General features: G+C 48.0%; 1 protein-coding gene across 2 annotated transcripts in view; it reads right to left on the bottom strand.

Annotated features, from left to right (window-relative positions):
* Positions 1-18,129, bottom strand: part of pou6f2 (POU class 6 homeobox 2) — a 64,017-nt gene that overhangs the window by 32,372 nt on the left and 13,516 nt on the right. For both annotated transcript variants that reach the window (XM_076047435.1, XM_076047437.1), the window contains exons 5-6: positions 12,948-13,045; positions 8,914-9,133 (exon numbers count right to left, since the gene is read on the bottom strand). In XM_076047435.1, coding sequence (XP_075903550.1) covers positions 8,914-9,133; positions 12,948-13,045 — 318 coding nt within the window. The remainder of the gene's footprint in view (positions 1-8,913; positions 9,134-12,947; positions 13,046-18,129) is intronic.

Here is an 18,129-nt window from a genome sequence, read left to right as displayed (position 1 = left end):
TGCGGCTGTTACAGTGAGTAGAAAAATCAATATCGCGGGTCTGATGCATGGAGATGACTGAGTGCTCTCTGACTGACAGTAAAAGCTAAGAGAGATTGAGGGGCTACATTTGCCGTTCTAGAAATGGAGTGGAGGCAAGTTGGCCTAATAGTCTAGTTCACCTTTAATTTCAATTTCATTGCGGCTCACTCTGGTAACAATCTGAACAGCGAGGAGGAGCGGGGATTATGCTACTGGGAAGGGGGAAAAAAAGAGAATGAGTCAAGAAAAAACAAGCTTGTTCTCAAATTATTAAGAGCACCGGCTGTGCTGGTGTTTCTGAGCAGCTAAAGTATTGTGTATTATGGGGTTTATTAAGCCTTCCCTCCCATTCCAACTTACACAGATACAAAATGATTGTAGAATAATCAAAAGACAGCGGCTGGTATGAGGAGGACATCATAAGGCCTTTTGTTCTGCGCCGCTCGGCTTACATGCGGCTTTTTGATAGCTTGCCACATACCCACAGTGCATGTGGGGAGGGAAAGCAAGTGAGAGAGGAGGAGGAGGAGAAGAAGAAGAAGAAGAAGAAGAAGAAAAAAAATCGGCGGCGATGAAATAAGGCCAAACAATGGGATTTGCTTTCCATTCTTCTGCCTCCATCTTCTGTCTTTAATTATTCCCTTTGGTTGTCTGAGGGAGCGTGTAAGCACTTTCACACAGCACAACATGCCCGGCAGCGCAGCTCTGTCTGCCTCAGTGATGCGGAGACTTCTGAGTGACACTGCGCCTCTTGTGATTATTAATGCTGTTTAATACAAGGCGGCGCAGCCGCGATGATTGAGGAGGGAGGGGTGGGGAGTCTTAAAAAAAGAAGAAGAAAAAAAAAGGCGCGCATTCCAAAATGCAGCGTCGGACGGGATGATGTTCGACACATCTTCCGCCCTCTGCAACATAAACAGTGTGTGAAAAAACGCAGAGAATGAGGCACGCCGTCTCTGAAATAGTGCACTTGATAATGACTGAAGCCGGCGCGCTCGGCTGGACGCGGCGTCTCATCGAACTTCTGCGCCGGATCCTGGTGGGATCCTTTTGTGCCGGTTTAGTAGTTTTTCTCCCCCCCTCCCCGACTGAATCGCATATGAGATATTTGAGAGGCCAGAACGATGTATGATGAATGAAGTGGCACGCTACTTATGCGCTTATCGTGCTCGCTGACTAGCAACAGGTTCAGCAAAGGGCAGCGGCGGTAAATGAAATTCCGCACCGGGGACAATATATCATCAACAGAAATGTATGCACTCCCGAAAAAAACTTACAAGCCTCCTCCGGATGCGGACAAGGTGCCTTGACGGGTTTGGAGGGAGGTGAGGAGCGGTGGAGGGGAGGGTGGGGGTGGGGTGGGGTGTTGGGCTGAGGACGGGGGGCCGTCTGGGTGAGGAGGGGGAAGCGATTCTGTTGAATCAGTTCTATTTTCATAGCGGCTGATCTGTGTCTTTTAACCATTTCACTGCAGCTGGAAAATGAAAGTAGCAGGGGCTAATTTCACAGTTAGAGCTCAGTGAACAAAAACCCAGCACGGTCGCTGGAAGAAACGGCGCCAAGTCTACTTTGTCATTGTGAAATGCGGCACGTAATTCAGGAAAAGGGGCTCGCGTGCGTGCGTGCATGTGTGTGTGCATGCGTGTGTGTGTGTGTGTGTGCGGGAGAAAGGTAGAAAATATATTCTGATTGAAAGGCATGAAAGGCCTGTTTTTTTTTCTCTCTCTCTCTCTCTCCAGCCTGAAATATTCTCCACCGAGGGCCTCCTCCCTCCTCCCCCACCGGCATTATTGTAAGTTAGAGATATCCTTTCCAAACATGACGCTTTGCGCCAGCGCCACAGGATCCCCCTGTGATGCGTCTGCAGTTAGAGAAGATACAGCGCCCGCAGGACTGACACGCTCCTCAGGCTTCCTGCGGGACCTTTTAAGCTGCAATGATACTGATAAAAGCGCCACAAATCCGCCTCCCCAGACACCTCAGAGATTAATTAAGGTAATTAGGCTCCGGTCGGCGGTTGTTAACCGCGGACAGCTTTTAGCAGGAGCTGAGACGTCGCCGCTGGTCAGGCTGGTTGGTGGGTGGTGGGGGTTGGGTTTTTTCAAACCATCTGCCGACAAACGTCACCGCAGACTCTTTGGGTTTCGCAGACGTGGAACCAGAGACTGGGGTTTCAAGATGACCTCTGGAGATGACCACACTCTACTCAGCTTCTACTGGGTCGCGCTGTGGGTTTTTTTTCTCCTTTGTTACACCTCCCCTCCCCTCACCCACCCACCCACCCCAACCTTTTTTTTTGAACAGAGAAGAAGGAGCTGTATGAAAATCCATAAATGCGGCTGCACAAGGCCGGAGAAGGAAGGAAACGTTCACTGCACAGCGTATTGATCAAAATCGGAACATCTGGTCTGAGTGCAAGTAGTATTGATAAAAGCGTAATGCCGCATTGATTGGCTTGTTTTATTAAGACCACGATGGATCCATATTAATAAAATGTTAGTTTACATCGCACTTTATATCAAATGCTAAATTGTATCGTACAGGTTTTAACTGCTGCGACATTTGACTAACATTAAAAACAGCTAAATTCTAATGGTAATGCAGACTTATTTTAATTAATTCTATTTGGCATGAGCTTAAAAATACTTGGACACACAAAGAATTACTGGGCAAAAAAAAAAAAAAAATACATTTGTATGTAAATGCAGCGCTCACACTATCAAACGACAGCAGTCAGTGGTTTTTCTGGTCCCGTAGCGAAGGAGCAGAGTAATATTAACGGGCTGAATACACACATTCGTCCTTAGCGAGCGGATCATGCAATAAGACACATTACCGTGGAACGGTGGAAAAAAATAAAGGATGCAGTCGTGCCACTTTACACAATTCCACATTTGAGGCAATCTGCGATAACAGCCTCCCCCTCTTTTTTTTTTTCTCCCTTCATTCCGGTTCAATTCCATAAAATTACCATTAACATTACAAGTCATGCAGAACACAGATAAATGCAAAAATGTCACCCCGGTTCTGCCAGGCGGGAATTCAAGGTTCCGCAAGATTACCATCTCTGTCTGCACTCTCCAACTGCGCCTTGTCTAATATTTCATTTACAACATTTCATAAGTTCATTTTCCCCTCGCTGACCATGTAAATCACAAATCAATTTTCATTTAAAATGCTTGACTACAGATTGTTGCTGAAAGCTGCTGAGCTGAGGCCCCGGCACCGTGGCAGACCTACAGCAAATCTTGCGGGGGAAAGAAACGACAACAAAAAAGAGGGGTGGAAGACGGGAAGGAGAGGGGAGGGAGGTGGGGGGAGTGAGATGTCATTTGAAGAAAACAACTCGGGGGGCCAATTGGTCAGGGATCCGACTTGGAGCACTGTGCAATTGAAATATCACAGAGAACAACGCATTAGTTGAGTGTTGTTAAAATCAGACTACTAAATTGAGCTTGCGACCAACAAGTCTACTTGAACACAAACAACAGCAGCATTTTGTTTCTACTGATGGAGGCAGACTAACCTCAGTTCTCCTATCAAATCCTGCTACACAGATATAAAACACTGAAGGAGGATCCCGTGATGCAAAAATTATATAATCGTAAATAAAAAAATTGAATTTTTTTGCACGCAACTTGCTTCATGAGGGTATTTTCAGACAAAGAGAGCGACGTACGTTTGTTTTCAGCAGTTGAGTCACCACAGCCAATCTGTAAACTGTCACCGCAGTCGATGGAAATCTGATCTGTCGCAGAAAACAAAATCCTAATTCAAGGGAGCCGTCGCGCAGCATCTCCTCCTCCTCCTCTTTAAACACACTTGTGCCACAAAAGATCAATTTAAGCGAGTGCATTACAGCCCACGCAGCGCCACGTCGGGAGACTGTGTTGTCGTTTGTGGCTTTATTGCGGCAGGTTTGGCGAACAGCGTCCCCTCGGCGTGTGTCAGTGGGAGCAGATGCCAGGGTTGGCTGGGGAGGAGCAGACGCAGCCACATCTGATTAACAATATTATCGTCCTCCTCCTGCTCACAGCCACATGACATGACCACTTGCCCGACATCTCTTTTCTCTTTCTTTCCTTCTTTCTCCCCCCCCGCCTTCGTTTCATTCTATTTCAGGGTCTGGCAGCCTGTTGTCCTGTGGCACGGCTGAGCCAGAGTGACACCGCCACCATCCACTGAAACAAAACATGAGTCAAAAGCCAGAGGGGCTCAGGCTGAAAAAAAACCAAACAAAAATATAAGAAACCCACAACAAGGCAACACTACTACTGTATCCTGCCGCGATGGAAGCGGCGCAACAACGTCAACAACGAGCGTCGCGGGACGCAAAAAAAACCTCAAGGAAGAAACCGTGCGCGTCCCTCCTTTGTCTCGTTTCACTTCTCTTTGAGCAATTACGCAGTGGAAGGTTCGATGAGCTTGGAACAAATCACGAGCACGTCTGCAACAAGTGGGACACCAGAGGGCGGAAATTTACCTCCATCCCTGCTTCAAAAAAACAAGAGAAGAGTCGGCAGAGTATAACTCACGCGTCTCCCGGGACCGTCGCTGTTTTCATACGTGTATAGCGCACCTGAATGTTTATTGCCCCTCTGTACGTTTTGATTGGTGTTTTCTCACCCCAGCACACCTCCACCTCCCCGACATCCCCTCCCACCACCCCCACCCGCCCGCCCTCGTTCTGTTGCACAAAAAAAAGCAGCACCCCAACGCGTTTCCAAGCTGCTTATTGAAGACAAACAATAAACCCAGTGGCAGATATCAATGGCAGAGATGAGAACCCGGGTGCCGTATCTGCTGGGACTGACTTGTGCGCAAAAAAAAAACCCTGCCTCGCTCCCTCTCACTCCCTCCCTCCGCCTGTCTCCCTCTGCCTTGCGCTTCATCTCCGCCAGCACCTCTCACTCTCAATTATTTGGCTGCTGTCACAACAAATCAATCAAATTACCGCTCCAGGACTGTGTGCAGCTGCTCCTATCGCGCCCCGCTAGTTGCATTAGCTTTGAAATGTATGAGGTCTACATTTTATCACTCTTATTTATTTAATGCGGCTGCCTCCCCGGCGAGTCATTGTACAAAAGCCGCTTCTTCGCAAAAGCTGAATCATTAAAAGGGCGACGTGCCGCCGACGGGAGAAAGCGGAGCCCGAATTAAACGGCGATGAAGGGAGAAGGGGGGGGGGGGATGGAATGGGGGGGTGGGGGGGATTGGCCACTGCTGTGTTGACGGTGACAGTGGCCAAAGACATGGGTTTTAAAACCATACCCGCCGAGATGGGACCTGCTCAAAGCCGGCCCCCTGAGATGGACGAGCTTCAGCCACGCTTCGCCTGAAGGGCCCCCGGTTCCGCTGGGAGGCGTCGCTGCAGACAGAGGTCAAGCCGTCAGCCCGGCCCGGCCCAGCCCGGCCAATCCAGCCTCTTAAAGCAGCAGCATTCTGGTCTGAGCTGAGCTGAGCCAAGTCAGAAGAGATGCAGTCTGACGTGTCTAACTAGTGTGGAAACATTTGCTTCACCTCCCTCCTCCCCTCAGCCACCCACCCCTCCACCCCTCCACAGGAAGCCACCCTTTGGTGCTGTAATGAGCACCGTGATTTTCCCTAATTTGTACGACACCAACAGCCGCAACCCCGGCGAACAACGCCGGCGCCAGCGAGCGTTTTCATCAAAACGGCAGACATGCCTTTGATTGGCACTGACACCGGGTCTCATTACTGCAGGTGAGTGGGATGTCGACCTTTATCAGCGAGCTGTTTTTCAGTTTTTTTTCTGCGCGCCCCCCCTCCCTTTTCCCCCCTCCGCAAGATGAGTACAGAGAAACAATACACTCAAACCCGCCATTAGAAGTCGGCTCTGTGATGTGATGCGCCGCACTGCGCTTTCTGCTGAGAGCAAATAAGATGGAATATGCTTATTAATATGAAAGCGGGCCGGTAAACCAGCTCCTCGCATTAGCTTTGAGTGAGTCACACAAGAAGAGGCAGCGAGACAGAAACTTTGTTCCGCTTCCTCCCACCAGGCATTACGCGTCGCGCGCCCCTTTGATGCAACTAGTTTTACAAGTGCGCTAATCATGCTGCGGAAAAAAATAAAAAATAAAAAATGACATGAAATTTAAACCTGTTAGAAATGCAGCGGATTGGAAGCGGGAGCGTCGCATCCTGAAACGAGAACGTGCCGACGTTCTGCCTTCATGGAGTTGTGTGCATACTAACTGACAGCCTGAAAAAATGAAATAATAAATAAAAAGCATATAACATTTTTTTTTTTTAAAGTCTTGTGTACCGTCATCTTTAGACCTTCACCATGACCCAACCTAGTTTTTTTGCGGGTCTCTGTGAAGTCAGCTAGAATTTGCGCACACTCTGTCACAAAAGATAACTTTCTCCCTTGTTTAGTTTCATTGGGAATTTGTTTCGCCGAATCTTTTGCGGGCATAAATCATTCTGACAAATAAGCGGTTACACTGGAGCCTGTGTTTAGCGAGAAACGCCACAAGCCCGGCTTGACTTAAGCGAGCGCTCCAAAGTTGGTAGCGCGAGCCCCATTACAGCGATGGTTATTCATCACAGTCCGAGGGAGCTGCACTCCTGGCGCTCGCAGCGGTCCGGCAGATCCCCGCCGTCAACACTTACTCTGACAAAGCCGGCTTTGATCTGCGTGATTAAAAACGCGCGATCAAACACGCTGCTGTTACAAACAGCGCGGGGAAAAAAGCCTTTTCATTTATTTTCCAAAGCACCGAAGAGTGAAACATTTATTTTATTCTGGCAAACAGAATAAAAACGAATGATTTTATTCACTTTTGAAAGTAAGTACACTGGAATTTATTTAGAGTCTTGCGGCGGATGAGCATGATTTGAGTGTTTTGCGCCTCTATGTGAAACACAATCCCTCCGCTCTGAACTGAAGACAAGCAGCCTTATTAGCCGCTCGTTAGCCGCCTCATTACATTTAAATACAACCACTGGCTGGGCTCCTCCCAGAGTCTCATTACCGAGACTCGCAGCTGGCTTGCGTCTGATGCGATGTTAATTAGCGAGCAGCGGTAGCCAAGTGAGGTTCACACTATGCTACTGAGCTGGTGAAGTGAGCCGGTTGCTCTCCCGCATCATACGTGTGATTAATCAGGCCCAGAGACCCGGGAGGGGAAGTGGGCGGGGGACTGGGGGGGTCTGCAGAGGGCAGAGGCTGGAGCCGCGGCCGTCTGACAGAGGTGCTGCGCCAGCAGGCCTCATTCAGCCGAGCCGTGATGAGCTCGGACAGGGCAGAGTGGAGGAGCGCCGCGTGGCCAGAGGGGGCCTCGCACACAGTCAAGACATTTAGCTTCACTCGTGACTCGTGTCACTTTCTCTCGGCGGAGGTCCCCTCAACGCAACCACCCCTCACGTCCCAGCGCCCCCTTCCAGACAGCACGACGTGCAAACTGGCACAATGTCAGGCCACATATTTAAAAGAAAAAAAAAAAACTAACAACAAAAAACCAAACCAAACCAAAACACGGATCTGCCGGAGAGGGAGGTGTTCCTCCCAAAACCGTCCGATTCACCGTCTCTCATGGACGGAGGGATTGGAGGAGGAGGCTGCTCTGATTGGAGGAACTAAGAGGATGAGCGAGAGGAGCGTTCAGAACCGGCGGCTCCGACACCCTGACAATGTGTTTGTCAGTCAAGTTCAACAGATCGCCGAGACCCGGCGGGTTGTCCGGCTCTGGCGATGAAGGGAGAGAGGGAGGGAGAGAGGGAGGGAGGAAGGAAGGAAAGGAGGAGGAGGAAGATGTGTTGAAGTGTGAGTGAGACGAGCCTGCTGGGCCCATTATCGTCGGCCACTGACGGATACATTGAAGGGCTCACTGGACAGACTCGGGTTTATTAAAAGCTCTGCCCACAGCGATGGCTGCTGTTATTTATGCATGTTTGTGTCCATTAGGCTTCTACCTTCGCATTTCCTCACTCAGGGCATCTGTCCATCCATTTCCTCACATGGAGGAAGCCCCTCGCTGCACTTTGTGTGCCGCGCTGGCATTATTGTAATCGCCGTCCTAAAAAAACACACACACACACACACACACACACTGCTTTACATGTGGCCCAGCATCTTTTTACATTAGTGCCTCTCATCCAAGATTCATGACTGATGGGGCCCCCACCCCGCCCCCCGACCCCCGTCCGTCCCTCAATCTAATGGTATAAAAGAGACAATGTTTTAAACATTAAAATGAAAACCATTTACAACTATGATCAAAAAGAGAACACTCTGCCATTAAAGTTTAAACGGAGAGGATAAGCACAGCCATGCGGACGGACAGATGAGGTGGAAAGGAGATGAAAAAAGAGAGAGAGAGAGAGAGAAAGTGAAGTCTGGTGCACTCTTACGCACAGGGAAGAGGCAGAAAGTGCTTTTGCGCTGCGCTGCAAAACGGTGACCTGTAATTAATACGGTTGTTCTTCTGGGCAAGTTGAAGACGGCGGCTTTTTGGTCGGGATGTAATTCCCTGCAGGATTCTTACCTGCTGAAAAGCTTTGTAAAGCCCCTTTTTCATAGTGGGGGGGATAGAAAACAACAATAACAACAACTGTTCCGTGTCATCTGATGGACGTAAAACAAAGTGGTGGGGAACAACAATAACACTCGTAATTATTCACAACAGTTTCTACTGCACAAGGCTCTGCGAATAACCATACAACCTCCAGGAAAATTCAAATGACTGACTTGAAATAGTTTGATACTCATTCACCTTTAAGTTTTCATTAATTTTTCCCCCCCATAAATATTTATTTATTAATTAATGCAATTAATTTCAGAAACATTCATTTTACTCGAGCGGAAGCCAACTACTCGGGTATATGTGGCGTCCCGGTGCACCTGTGGCTGGCCCCGCCCCTCACCTTGCAGGTTCTGGAGGGGGAGCGTCATGATGCCCCCCGCAGCCGCAGCAGCCACCAGGCTCTGGATGTTGGCGGTGGGCAGGGAGAGGACCAGGCCCTGCTGGCCGCCCAGGTGTCCGCCTGCGTTGAAGGGGATGAGGATGGGCTGGTTCATGCCGGGTGCCCCCCCGGACATCACGCCGCCCACTGCGTTGGCCAGCTGCTGGGCCACCAGGAGGGACTGCAGCAGACGGATGGATTACAATGCATTATTATCTTAATAAACGTGTGTCTGCATTTGACAAAAACCCTGAAAAGATCAGTTATTTTTTCTTTTATCACGCTCGTATCATTAGTTCTGAGGCAGCAATATGTGTAATTTTTACAAGATGACACGACATTCATTAATTGCATCAGCGATGATGAATACATAGTTTTTTTCCCCCATGCAGGGACGCTGTGTGAGGACAAGTCGAGTCGCAGCAGGGGGGAGAGATGTGACAAACGTGACTCTCACTAATCAACGCGCTCTTATGCAGTTGTTTTTGCCGATGAATTCTGTTCTGTGCTTGCGTTGCAGACTGGCAATCAAAACACACAGCCGCCGGCGCTGACAGAGATCAAATCCAATCTTTGTGAAAAAGCTGAGATTTTTTTCTTCTTCTCCTTCTCCTTCCTTCTCTCACAGAGATGCGCCGCGATTTGTGTTTCATCCCATTGAACTGAGCGCTGGTGCCAGAGAAATGTGCCTGAAATACACAGCGCTTTTATATGTTTTTTTTTCTTTCTTTCTTTTTTTTTTTTTTTTAAAGTAGCAGTACTTCAACTCTTTGATGAGGGATATAACACATCACTCTTAGCTCTCCGCATATCCATTCATTCATATTAGTGAGAGCGGAATCTCTGCAGTCATACGCACAGAGGAAAAGATATGTTATCAAAAGCATCGCTCCGAGATATTTTACACCGCAGAAGATCTCTTCAAATGCATTTTCTGTTGAAGTGGATTTGGATATACACCAACACAGATTTTCTTTCTTTTTTCACGAGAGTGCTTTGAGCCACAAGTGGGAAGCGTTGCATCAACCCCGGATTCTGTATGAGTGCACATTGAATGGCATCCTAAAATTTCATTCATTCTGGCAATAGATTAAACAAAAAAACAGCAAAAAAAAGACCTTTCAGAGGATGTCAAACTGAGTTTATGATGAAGGCATAAAACTCCTGAAGACGCTGGAGAAGAACAAAAAAAAAACAAAAAAAAAAAGGGAAATTACTGCTTAAGCATCGAGTTGAATTGCTTGGAACGCAGTAGCAAAAGCACACTGTCGGCTCGCATCGCGTCCGCGGCACAGCAGCCTATGGACGTTGCTGGCTAAGCCCGGCTGCACTGTGTTGACTCACAGTCGCAGGCCTTTAACTCCAATTGTCAGCTATCCACTTTTGTTTTTTTTGCAACGGTGCGTCTGCAGCTGGCACCAGGCTGCAGAGCGGGCCGACTGGTGCGTAGAGCCCCACCGGGCGGCTCCCGGAACCTGGCGCTCCTGGGTGACAGGGGTGTCACTGTGATCACCCGGCACAAGCCTGCACACCCGCCCTGACGTCCATGCGATCGGCGTTCAGGATTGTGGGAAAGTCGTGAGAGCCACAAAGCGTGCAGCGAGCGAGGGAAATGTTCGCATTAAGAGACAAGCACACACCTTTATCTTTTTTTTTTTTTTTTAATCTATTAAAGACTTAAGCAAAAGAAAGAGGTGACGACTGCTTGCACGGGTGTTATCACGCACTGCGTCGGCATCTCCTTGTTTGAACATTTGCTTTGATACACAACGACGGTTCAAAACAAATGACAGCATCCGGAGCTTCTGAGAGCATTCAAAATGGCATTTGCTCTTAACTGGGGTGGGATGGGAATAAATAACAGAAGCTAAAGGAATCCTCAAAGGACAATAACAAAAGAAGCACGGCTTGAGCTGAAAGTGGCACACGTTTAATCTCACGTTTTACATCGAGTGTAATCTGAATTCGAAGCGGCACATAATCAAAGGAGGCCTCTGAACGTTCCCTCTCGGAGTCAAGCAAAGTAAGATTGCCGGGCTCACATATGAGGGAATAACATTAAAAGACAAGTCCTCAATTATCAGACCAAGCCTTGTTTCTTTTAGCATTAGGTGCAGCTTTTTTTCATATTTTCTTTCTTGACTCAGCTGAGACTTTAAGGCTGTTTGCGCCACCGGTTGAGGACTAATTATGATCTTTATCTGAGGTGAGAACGCTGCGTTTGGCGCGACGTCAAAATAAGAGATGAGAAGAAATGCTGCACATAAACATTATCTCAACTCTGCAGCCACGTCGCCAGCCTTTACTCAAAGCGAGTCAATGAAATTGTTCATCTCCGCTTCACATTCTCCCCCCCCCCCCCTTCCACCTGCCCTGCACTCCTCCTCTCCATAGGTGCTGCTGAAAAGTTGCTTGGCGGCGTTTGGCAGGCTCGACAGCTGCGTGTTGAGTGGCGGCCTCCTAGGGGCCACACAGAAAGGCAGGCCGGGTGTACACTGGGGCTCGGGATGGGGAAGCGGGGCCGGCGCAGGAGAAGGATTCGGTACCCAGCCTCTCTGCCCATCGGGGGAGAATAGGCCCTTCTATCTGCCTGGCAGCTCTGGCACTGAGAAATTGCCTATAATCACCCAGATAGCAGACTTTTGTCATCCTAACTGCGAGTGGGGAAACAGAAGGAAGGTGGATTCATGTTGGGTAAACTACCATTGGATAATGGTTGTTCGAACAATATCCGGCGCCGGAGCGAGAATCTATCAAAACATATTGATCCCGGAGCAGGAGAATTGGGTATGGCATGCCGAGCGCCTTTGTTTCTGAAAAGTGTTAGCTTCACCCAGACTGTACTGACAGCATTAATATATTAGACGGTGGCTGCCGAGAGCCGCCTGCTGCGGCTCAGACTAACCGCTGCTTTACCCCCCCCCACAGCCCTCATCCATCCGCCTTTAGTGCTCGCTTTTAATCTATAACCAAAAACAGCAGCCCTGACCTGCGAAGGTGCTTGTAATAAAAAAACAACAACAGAAAAACACCTTTTAATTAAGCCTGCTCTTTATCTCCACTTGCAGAGCAGCGAATCCTTCATGTGGGAATTCTCCGCTTGGAAAAAAAAACAAAACAACTGCCGGTCGAAGCAGACGGACTCTCCTGCTCCGCCGTCGCCTCCTTTGTTTACGAGGATAAAGTGTCGCCGTGCGGCGCAGAGCCGAGGCACTGGCGCCTTATTAAGGAGAGTGGCGGAAACCCAAAGCGCTGAGTGTGTGTGTGTGTGTGTGTGTGTGTGTGTGTGTGTGTGTGTGTGTGTGTGTGTTGAGCTGTGACACTGAGCGGCGCTAATGAGATAGATGTTCATTAAACATCAGCGAAGTCGCCGGGCCAATAAATCCAATCAGAGAGGACAATTCCTAATTGAGCTATTAGCGAGGCTGCGGGCGGGGCCTCTCTGGCCTTGACCAGGCTCCCCGTGTCACCTCATTAGAGCCGCCTCTCGGTTACATCACAGGGTAGCACACCAGCTACCACAGATACCTCAGGATTTCACTTTATAATTAATCTTTCTTTAGTTGTAAACTCTTGAACTTGTATTTTGTGTTATGGCCGCGAATGTAAGACCAAGAACGCGTCTTTAATATCCGAAACATTTTGATCCTGATTCAATTACGGATGGGATTCGTTTGAACAGATGGGACTTTTTCTACATGGGTATTAATCTGCAAAGCTTTCTGAACCCCCTGGGCTGAGGAACAACAAGTCAAAGACGGCATCCGTGCACTATACTGAATAAAAGGAGAAACATGACGTGCTGACATCTGGGGGTTCGCAACATTGATTGTCTATGTGCACTGAATTACACCGTTAACTATGCCTGCACTTGTTTATTATTATTTGTTTTTATTGATCTATATCTTTGTCATTTACCTGATAAACCAGGACCAACTTAAAAACATTATTGCTCATATGATAATCTATACAAAGAATGGTTTTGTGCGGCTCACCTGCGGACCCATTGGGTATCCCGGGTGGGACTGGCCAAGCTGGCTCTGCTCGGACGGACTGCTGCTGGCGTCGGACTGGACTGAACCATCGCGGCCTCCTGGGGGAGCAGAAATGAGAACGAGAGGGAGAGAGAGAGAGTGAGTCGGCCTTAAGTCAACACAGACACGAGGAGCAGGAAAACAAGCGGCGCCGGGGCCGCGCAAGAGATTTGCAGGAAGGAAAAAAAAAAGCAGAAGAAAAGAAAGGGCAGTCGGGACATGAGGGGGGAATTTGTATTTAAGCGATTTATCAATAACTGCTGTAACGCTGAATACATTACAGAGCAGCGGAGGAGCTCACTGATGGGGGATGATGCACACTGGCGGGTCCCTGATGGCAGAGATTACTACCGAGAGATAGAGCCCCGTCTCAGACGCGAGGCCATATTATTCAGCCATTTACATCACTGAGTATCACTCATCCCAGTGTCCCCCATCCCACCGCCCCACCCTCCGCACTGAGCCCGGCAGCACTGAGACACAATTAGACCTGTTTGCTAGGAGGGGCCGAGTGGAGCGGACCAAACGGGGCAACGGTAATAAGCCGGCTGATGGCTGCAGGGGAAAGAAAGGATGGCGACAATTGGATAACGCAGCGGATCCCTCGCTCCAAGAAAAGCGGAGTGGCGGCCGCGACCCTCACCCTTTGGCTCGAGTGACGTCTCCACGTTGACACAAAGGCTTTGTGGAGCGCAAAGACGAGGGAGTCCCACCGGAAGAAGAGACGGAAAAATTGGATTGAACTGAATTAAATGTCATTTGTCTGTCTGCCTGCTGGCTGTTGAGAACTTAGCGTTTTGACTTTCTCTGTTTACAACTTGAAAATACCTGTTTTTATGTCTGCTAGTTGGGTTTGCAGGAAGAGTGCTGATGTGATATGTCTCGGATATTTTGTTAGTGTGCAGGTTTTTTTTTGATCAAATACTCTCGAGTTCAAACTCTTGATTTCTCATTTGGAGAGGAAAGAAAGAAACTCCCAAAATCATACTTGAAAGCACACAAGCACCAGCGCTCATTCAATACGGCACCGCACAACGGTGGGTGAACTTTGACCTCTGGCCAAAAACAGGAGCTGAAAAGATTGTGTAACTTGGTGAAAAAGGAATCGATCTCCTCTGAATAACAAGGTGAAGGTGAGACTGGAGTGGCGCTGAGGGAGACGGCGTTCCCTTTCTGACCGGCCATCAATATCATGGATAATACCCACTCACAGCTTCATCTGGGGTGATAATAACCACCAGGACCACGAGCACATACCCAAACTTAGGGCTTTTTCCCCCTTTTTTTTTAAGCCCTGCAGTGCATTTTGCAACTTGGGTAACACAATACTGCAAAACCGTCGGTATCTGATTATTTAGAAAAAATAAAAACACACCAACTTCCTCAAGCTGACCAGGAAGAAGCGTATCAAGGCCTCGGAAGCACAATGAATAGCACAGGCTGGCAATGAATTAAAGAAGAAAAAAAGAAAACGGCGAGAAAAAAACAACAACACACCATTGCGATCAATACCTCGACACAGAAGATTTTTCTCCTCTGAAAAGAAAATAAAAGAAAAAGCTCCGCCGTATTATCTTGTAACGACAACTGGAGGATGAACAGACTTGGAAAGAGTCGCGTTTCTTCAGTTCCTGCCAAAAAAACAACAATAAAAACAAAAGCTCCACGCGAACAACATGCAGCCGAGCAGCCCACTGGCCTGTCAAGTGTTTCCGCGCGTCGCGTCTTTAAGAGTCTCCTCCGCCAACAGAAATCATCTCTTCTTTACATAAAATCCAAATAATTGGTGAATGTGCGCGACCTATGCGAGCTCCTGCGTCTGACGGCTGATGTGAAAGCCCAGAGGGGAGCCTGCTCCTCTGGCTGGTCTGTACCTCTCTGTCTGGCCGGCCCCGCTCCTCCGTGAGGGGTCCTCGCGCTTATCAGCCCGGCGAGGCTATAGCCGTTTTGACGTGCCGGTCTCTTTTCAGCAATTATTTCACCCATAATGGATCACAGTGTGCACTTGGTATCTAGAATTAAGATCAATCTGAAAACACAGATATGAGCGACTGAAGCGCTGTGCCTGTCTTGGCACGCAGAAGAAAGATTATCATAATCTGACTTCCCGGCAGCTAATTATTGCCGTAGCTCAGCCAATGAGCTCATTCAAGACACGCGGCATTGACGCTAGGCTGACTGTCAATAACATTAATAGTAGGTTTTACAGCCATGGCGGCTCGTGACCGGGCAGCATTATAAATGATGATTCCTTGATGCTTTTCACTGCATCATTTCACAATATCTAAGAGGGTTTAGTCCCCTTGCAAATACCTGCGACTTTAACACGTTTAATGCAGACAGAGGGGGAGAAAAAAAAAATCAATAATAAATAAATACACATGCACATCTACACCCAAGAGGATTTGTGTAATTTCTTTAACAAAATTAAGCAGCTGACAGGAGAAATATCCAGGGAGTCAATCTTCAATTCTCTTTTATTACTGTGATATTTGTACATGTTTGGCTTTTCTTAAAAAAATGTACTTATCTCATGTGAGTGATTCTTAAATGGATTTACGGAGAGAGAAAGAGAGAGAACGAGAAGGAAAGGGAGGGAGGGATTTTTTTTTCCTGTCAGCTGAAAAGCTCTGTAGGTAAAATAGAAGAACTGCGCTATTGATGCGAGAGGAATTCTGTGAAGAGGCCAAACGGACCAGAGAGGAGGCGACGCACATTCAACGTATCGTCACATTTATCTCGGATGTTCGCGCTTCAGCTCTCTTTTCAGCACTTTTCTGAGCAGCTCATTCTTCCGCGCCCCCGCCACATCCTCCTAAATGCAACACGAAGGCCTCGCCTGAGCGAGTACACGTGTGTCGGCGACCTTAACGGAGTTAGCCAAAGTTTTATGAATTCCTCCTCTGGCACCGACGCGATGACACTCACAGTGTGAAAACCTTTCGCCGCGCGAGTAAAATAATGAGATTTATTACAGGGCACAGAGTGCAATTTGCTGTGACTTATGTCATGGAAATATTGCCAATATCCTCCGCTATATAAATTCCCTTTCATTGATCAGCAAAGTGGCCACTGGAGAGCGACTTTCAATGCCACACGAGGCTGAGGGTCTCTTTGTGCTGTGCGCGTGTTAGTAGGGGTCGCTGTGTGTGTGTGTGTGTGTGTGTGTGTGTGTGTGTGTGTGTGTGTGTGTGTGTATGTGTGCGTGTGTGGAGGGTGGGGAGGCGGCGGCAAATTGCTACATTTATTTGAATTCACTCGGCCCCTCTCAATACACGGTGCCCCAAGGACCGCACCACAAAACAATTAGCCTGGATTTCATAAAGCAATCAGCATGCCACCTTGTCTAATGCAACCACTTCATACATTGACAGTCTGAATAAAATAGACGGCTTTGTGCGCACGTTAGCTTTCGCCTCAGTGCATTCATGAATCAATTTCTGCCCATAAAAGAAGCTTTAACACTTAAGCTATTTTAGTGGAAATGCATTATGTAAGTTGTCAAATGTACGAGAGAGGCCTGGTAACGATTTAGCCTATTCAGAAAGAACAGCCGACCCCCATTTTTATAATGGTCCTTTTGAAAATGTCTGACTGAGCGCACGTATTTGCTATTAAGATGTTGTCAATCATTTCGCCAGTAAAGTCTCAGCCAGGGCAAAATAACTCATGTCAAGTCTAAAAAGAAAAAGAAAGACACTTTTTTATAAGTAAATTACACGTTTTATTGTCACGACAGAATTGCATTATCAAAGAAGCAGCAATTATGGCGCTGGCGAGGTGCAGACTAATATAGGTTTCAACGTTTAGCGTGCTTTCAGTCCGTTAATACAGAGCGCAAAGTGGACGCCGAGCGCTTTTGAAGCGTGAAGAACGGGGCCGGATAAACAACAAAGCTACTTCATGCAGAAGGTTTAATTCCGTCAATACCAAACCAATTGTACTAGATTGTTTTTTCTTTACCATTGACTGTGTGAATAGCACATGGATTGCTAATGCTGCCCGCACGACAGCGGAACGTTTTGGCTATCAAGTCTGAAAAGTTATGAAACCAGTCGTCTGGGTCAAGAGAAAGATGACATGTGAATCAAATAGAGGACCGCAAACCCCATCTGTGAATATGTTTACATGCACACCAATGGTCCACTATTACCCTGATATGATGATGAAATTGTTTTCCTGTCAAACTATATGATATTCTTTGCTGATATTAGCAGACTTTAAGGTGCAGACTCAGCAGCAGATTTAGAAAATTTGGACCCTACAGCTTGATTGCAATATTGTCTTTTTCTCTAACTTGCATGTATAGAAGCAGTGAGTGATTCATCCCTGCGGTTCATTCACTTCCACCAAAAGCCCTGAACAATAACAGGGAATAATCCGCTGCCAATAACTCCAGGTGCCGTTAGTCAGATGGCTCCCTCAGGGCCACCAAAGTAATACTCTGTTAGGGAGCTGGAAGCTGAAGAGGCCGCAGTGTCTCAGTAGTGTTTCTGGGAATAGAGAACTCACCAGACACCGACTTTTGAGTAGCTGCTCACAAGACTATTAGCAACATTATAGCCGGCGCCGCTGCGAGGAGGACGGTCATTTCCTTAATTAAGAGCTCGGCGCAGGGCAAGAGGGAGTAGAGGCCAGAGCAATCTCTCTGGGGCCTGAGCATTAACTCCTGATTCCTCATCACAAGAGGGCTCGGACCTCGGAGGGCGAGAGTGAGAATCCATCTCGTTCGTTATTCCGGCAACAGGGTGGAATTAAGAAGTTAGAGAGGAGCCGGTGGAGAGCGCTTGAAAAGGAAAGATGTGCATCTCTGCAGCGCACTGCGAGCGCAAAAAGAAGAGGAGGGGCTGGGGGGAGGGGAGTTGCAAAGTTTGTCGGCGCAAAAAAAACGTAAAAACGTGTTTGCATGACACTTTTGCGAGAGCGTCAGAACCTTTTAGCCATAGCTGAAGCTTAGGTGTTCCCATTACCAGTTTTTTTTATTGTGATATTTAGGTTTGCGCAATTCTAGGGGTCATGGAAACGCAGCTAGTGTGCGGCAAGCGACAACCGGCGCTTGATGAGCGGGTGGAAAGGGGCGTGCATGCAAATGTTGCTGAAAGCGGTGCAAAACGCTGGTCTCTCTCTCTCTCTCTGTCTCTCT

Source organism: Nelusetta ayraudi, unplaced genomic scaffold, assembly GCF_046127955.1.
Source record: "Nelusetta ayraudi isolate G7.1 ecotype Tasmania unplaced genomic scaffold, CSIRO-AGI_Nayr_v1 ptg000094l, whole genome shotgun sequence".
Lineage (NCBI taxonomy): Eukaryota > Metazoa > Chordata > Actinopteri > Tetraodontiformes > Monacanthidae > Nelusetta > Nelusetta ayraudi.
Note: the sequence above shows the minus strand (reverse complement) of the source record. Positions and strands in the feature narration are given on the sequence as shown.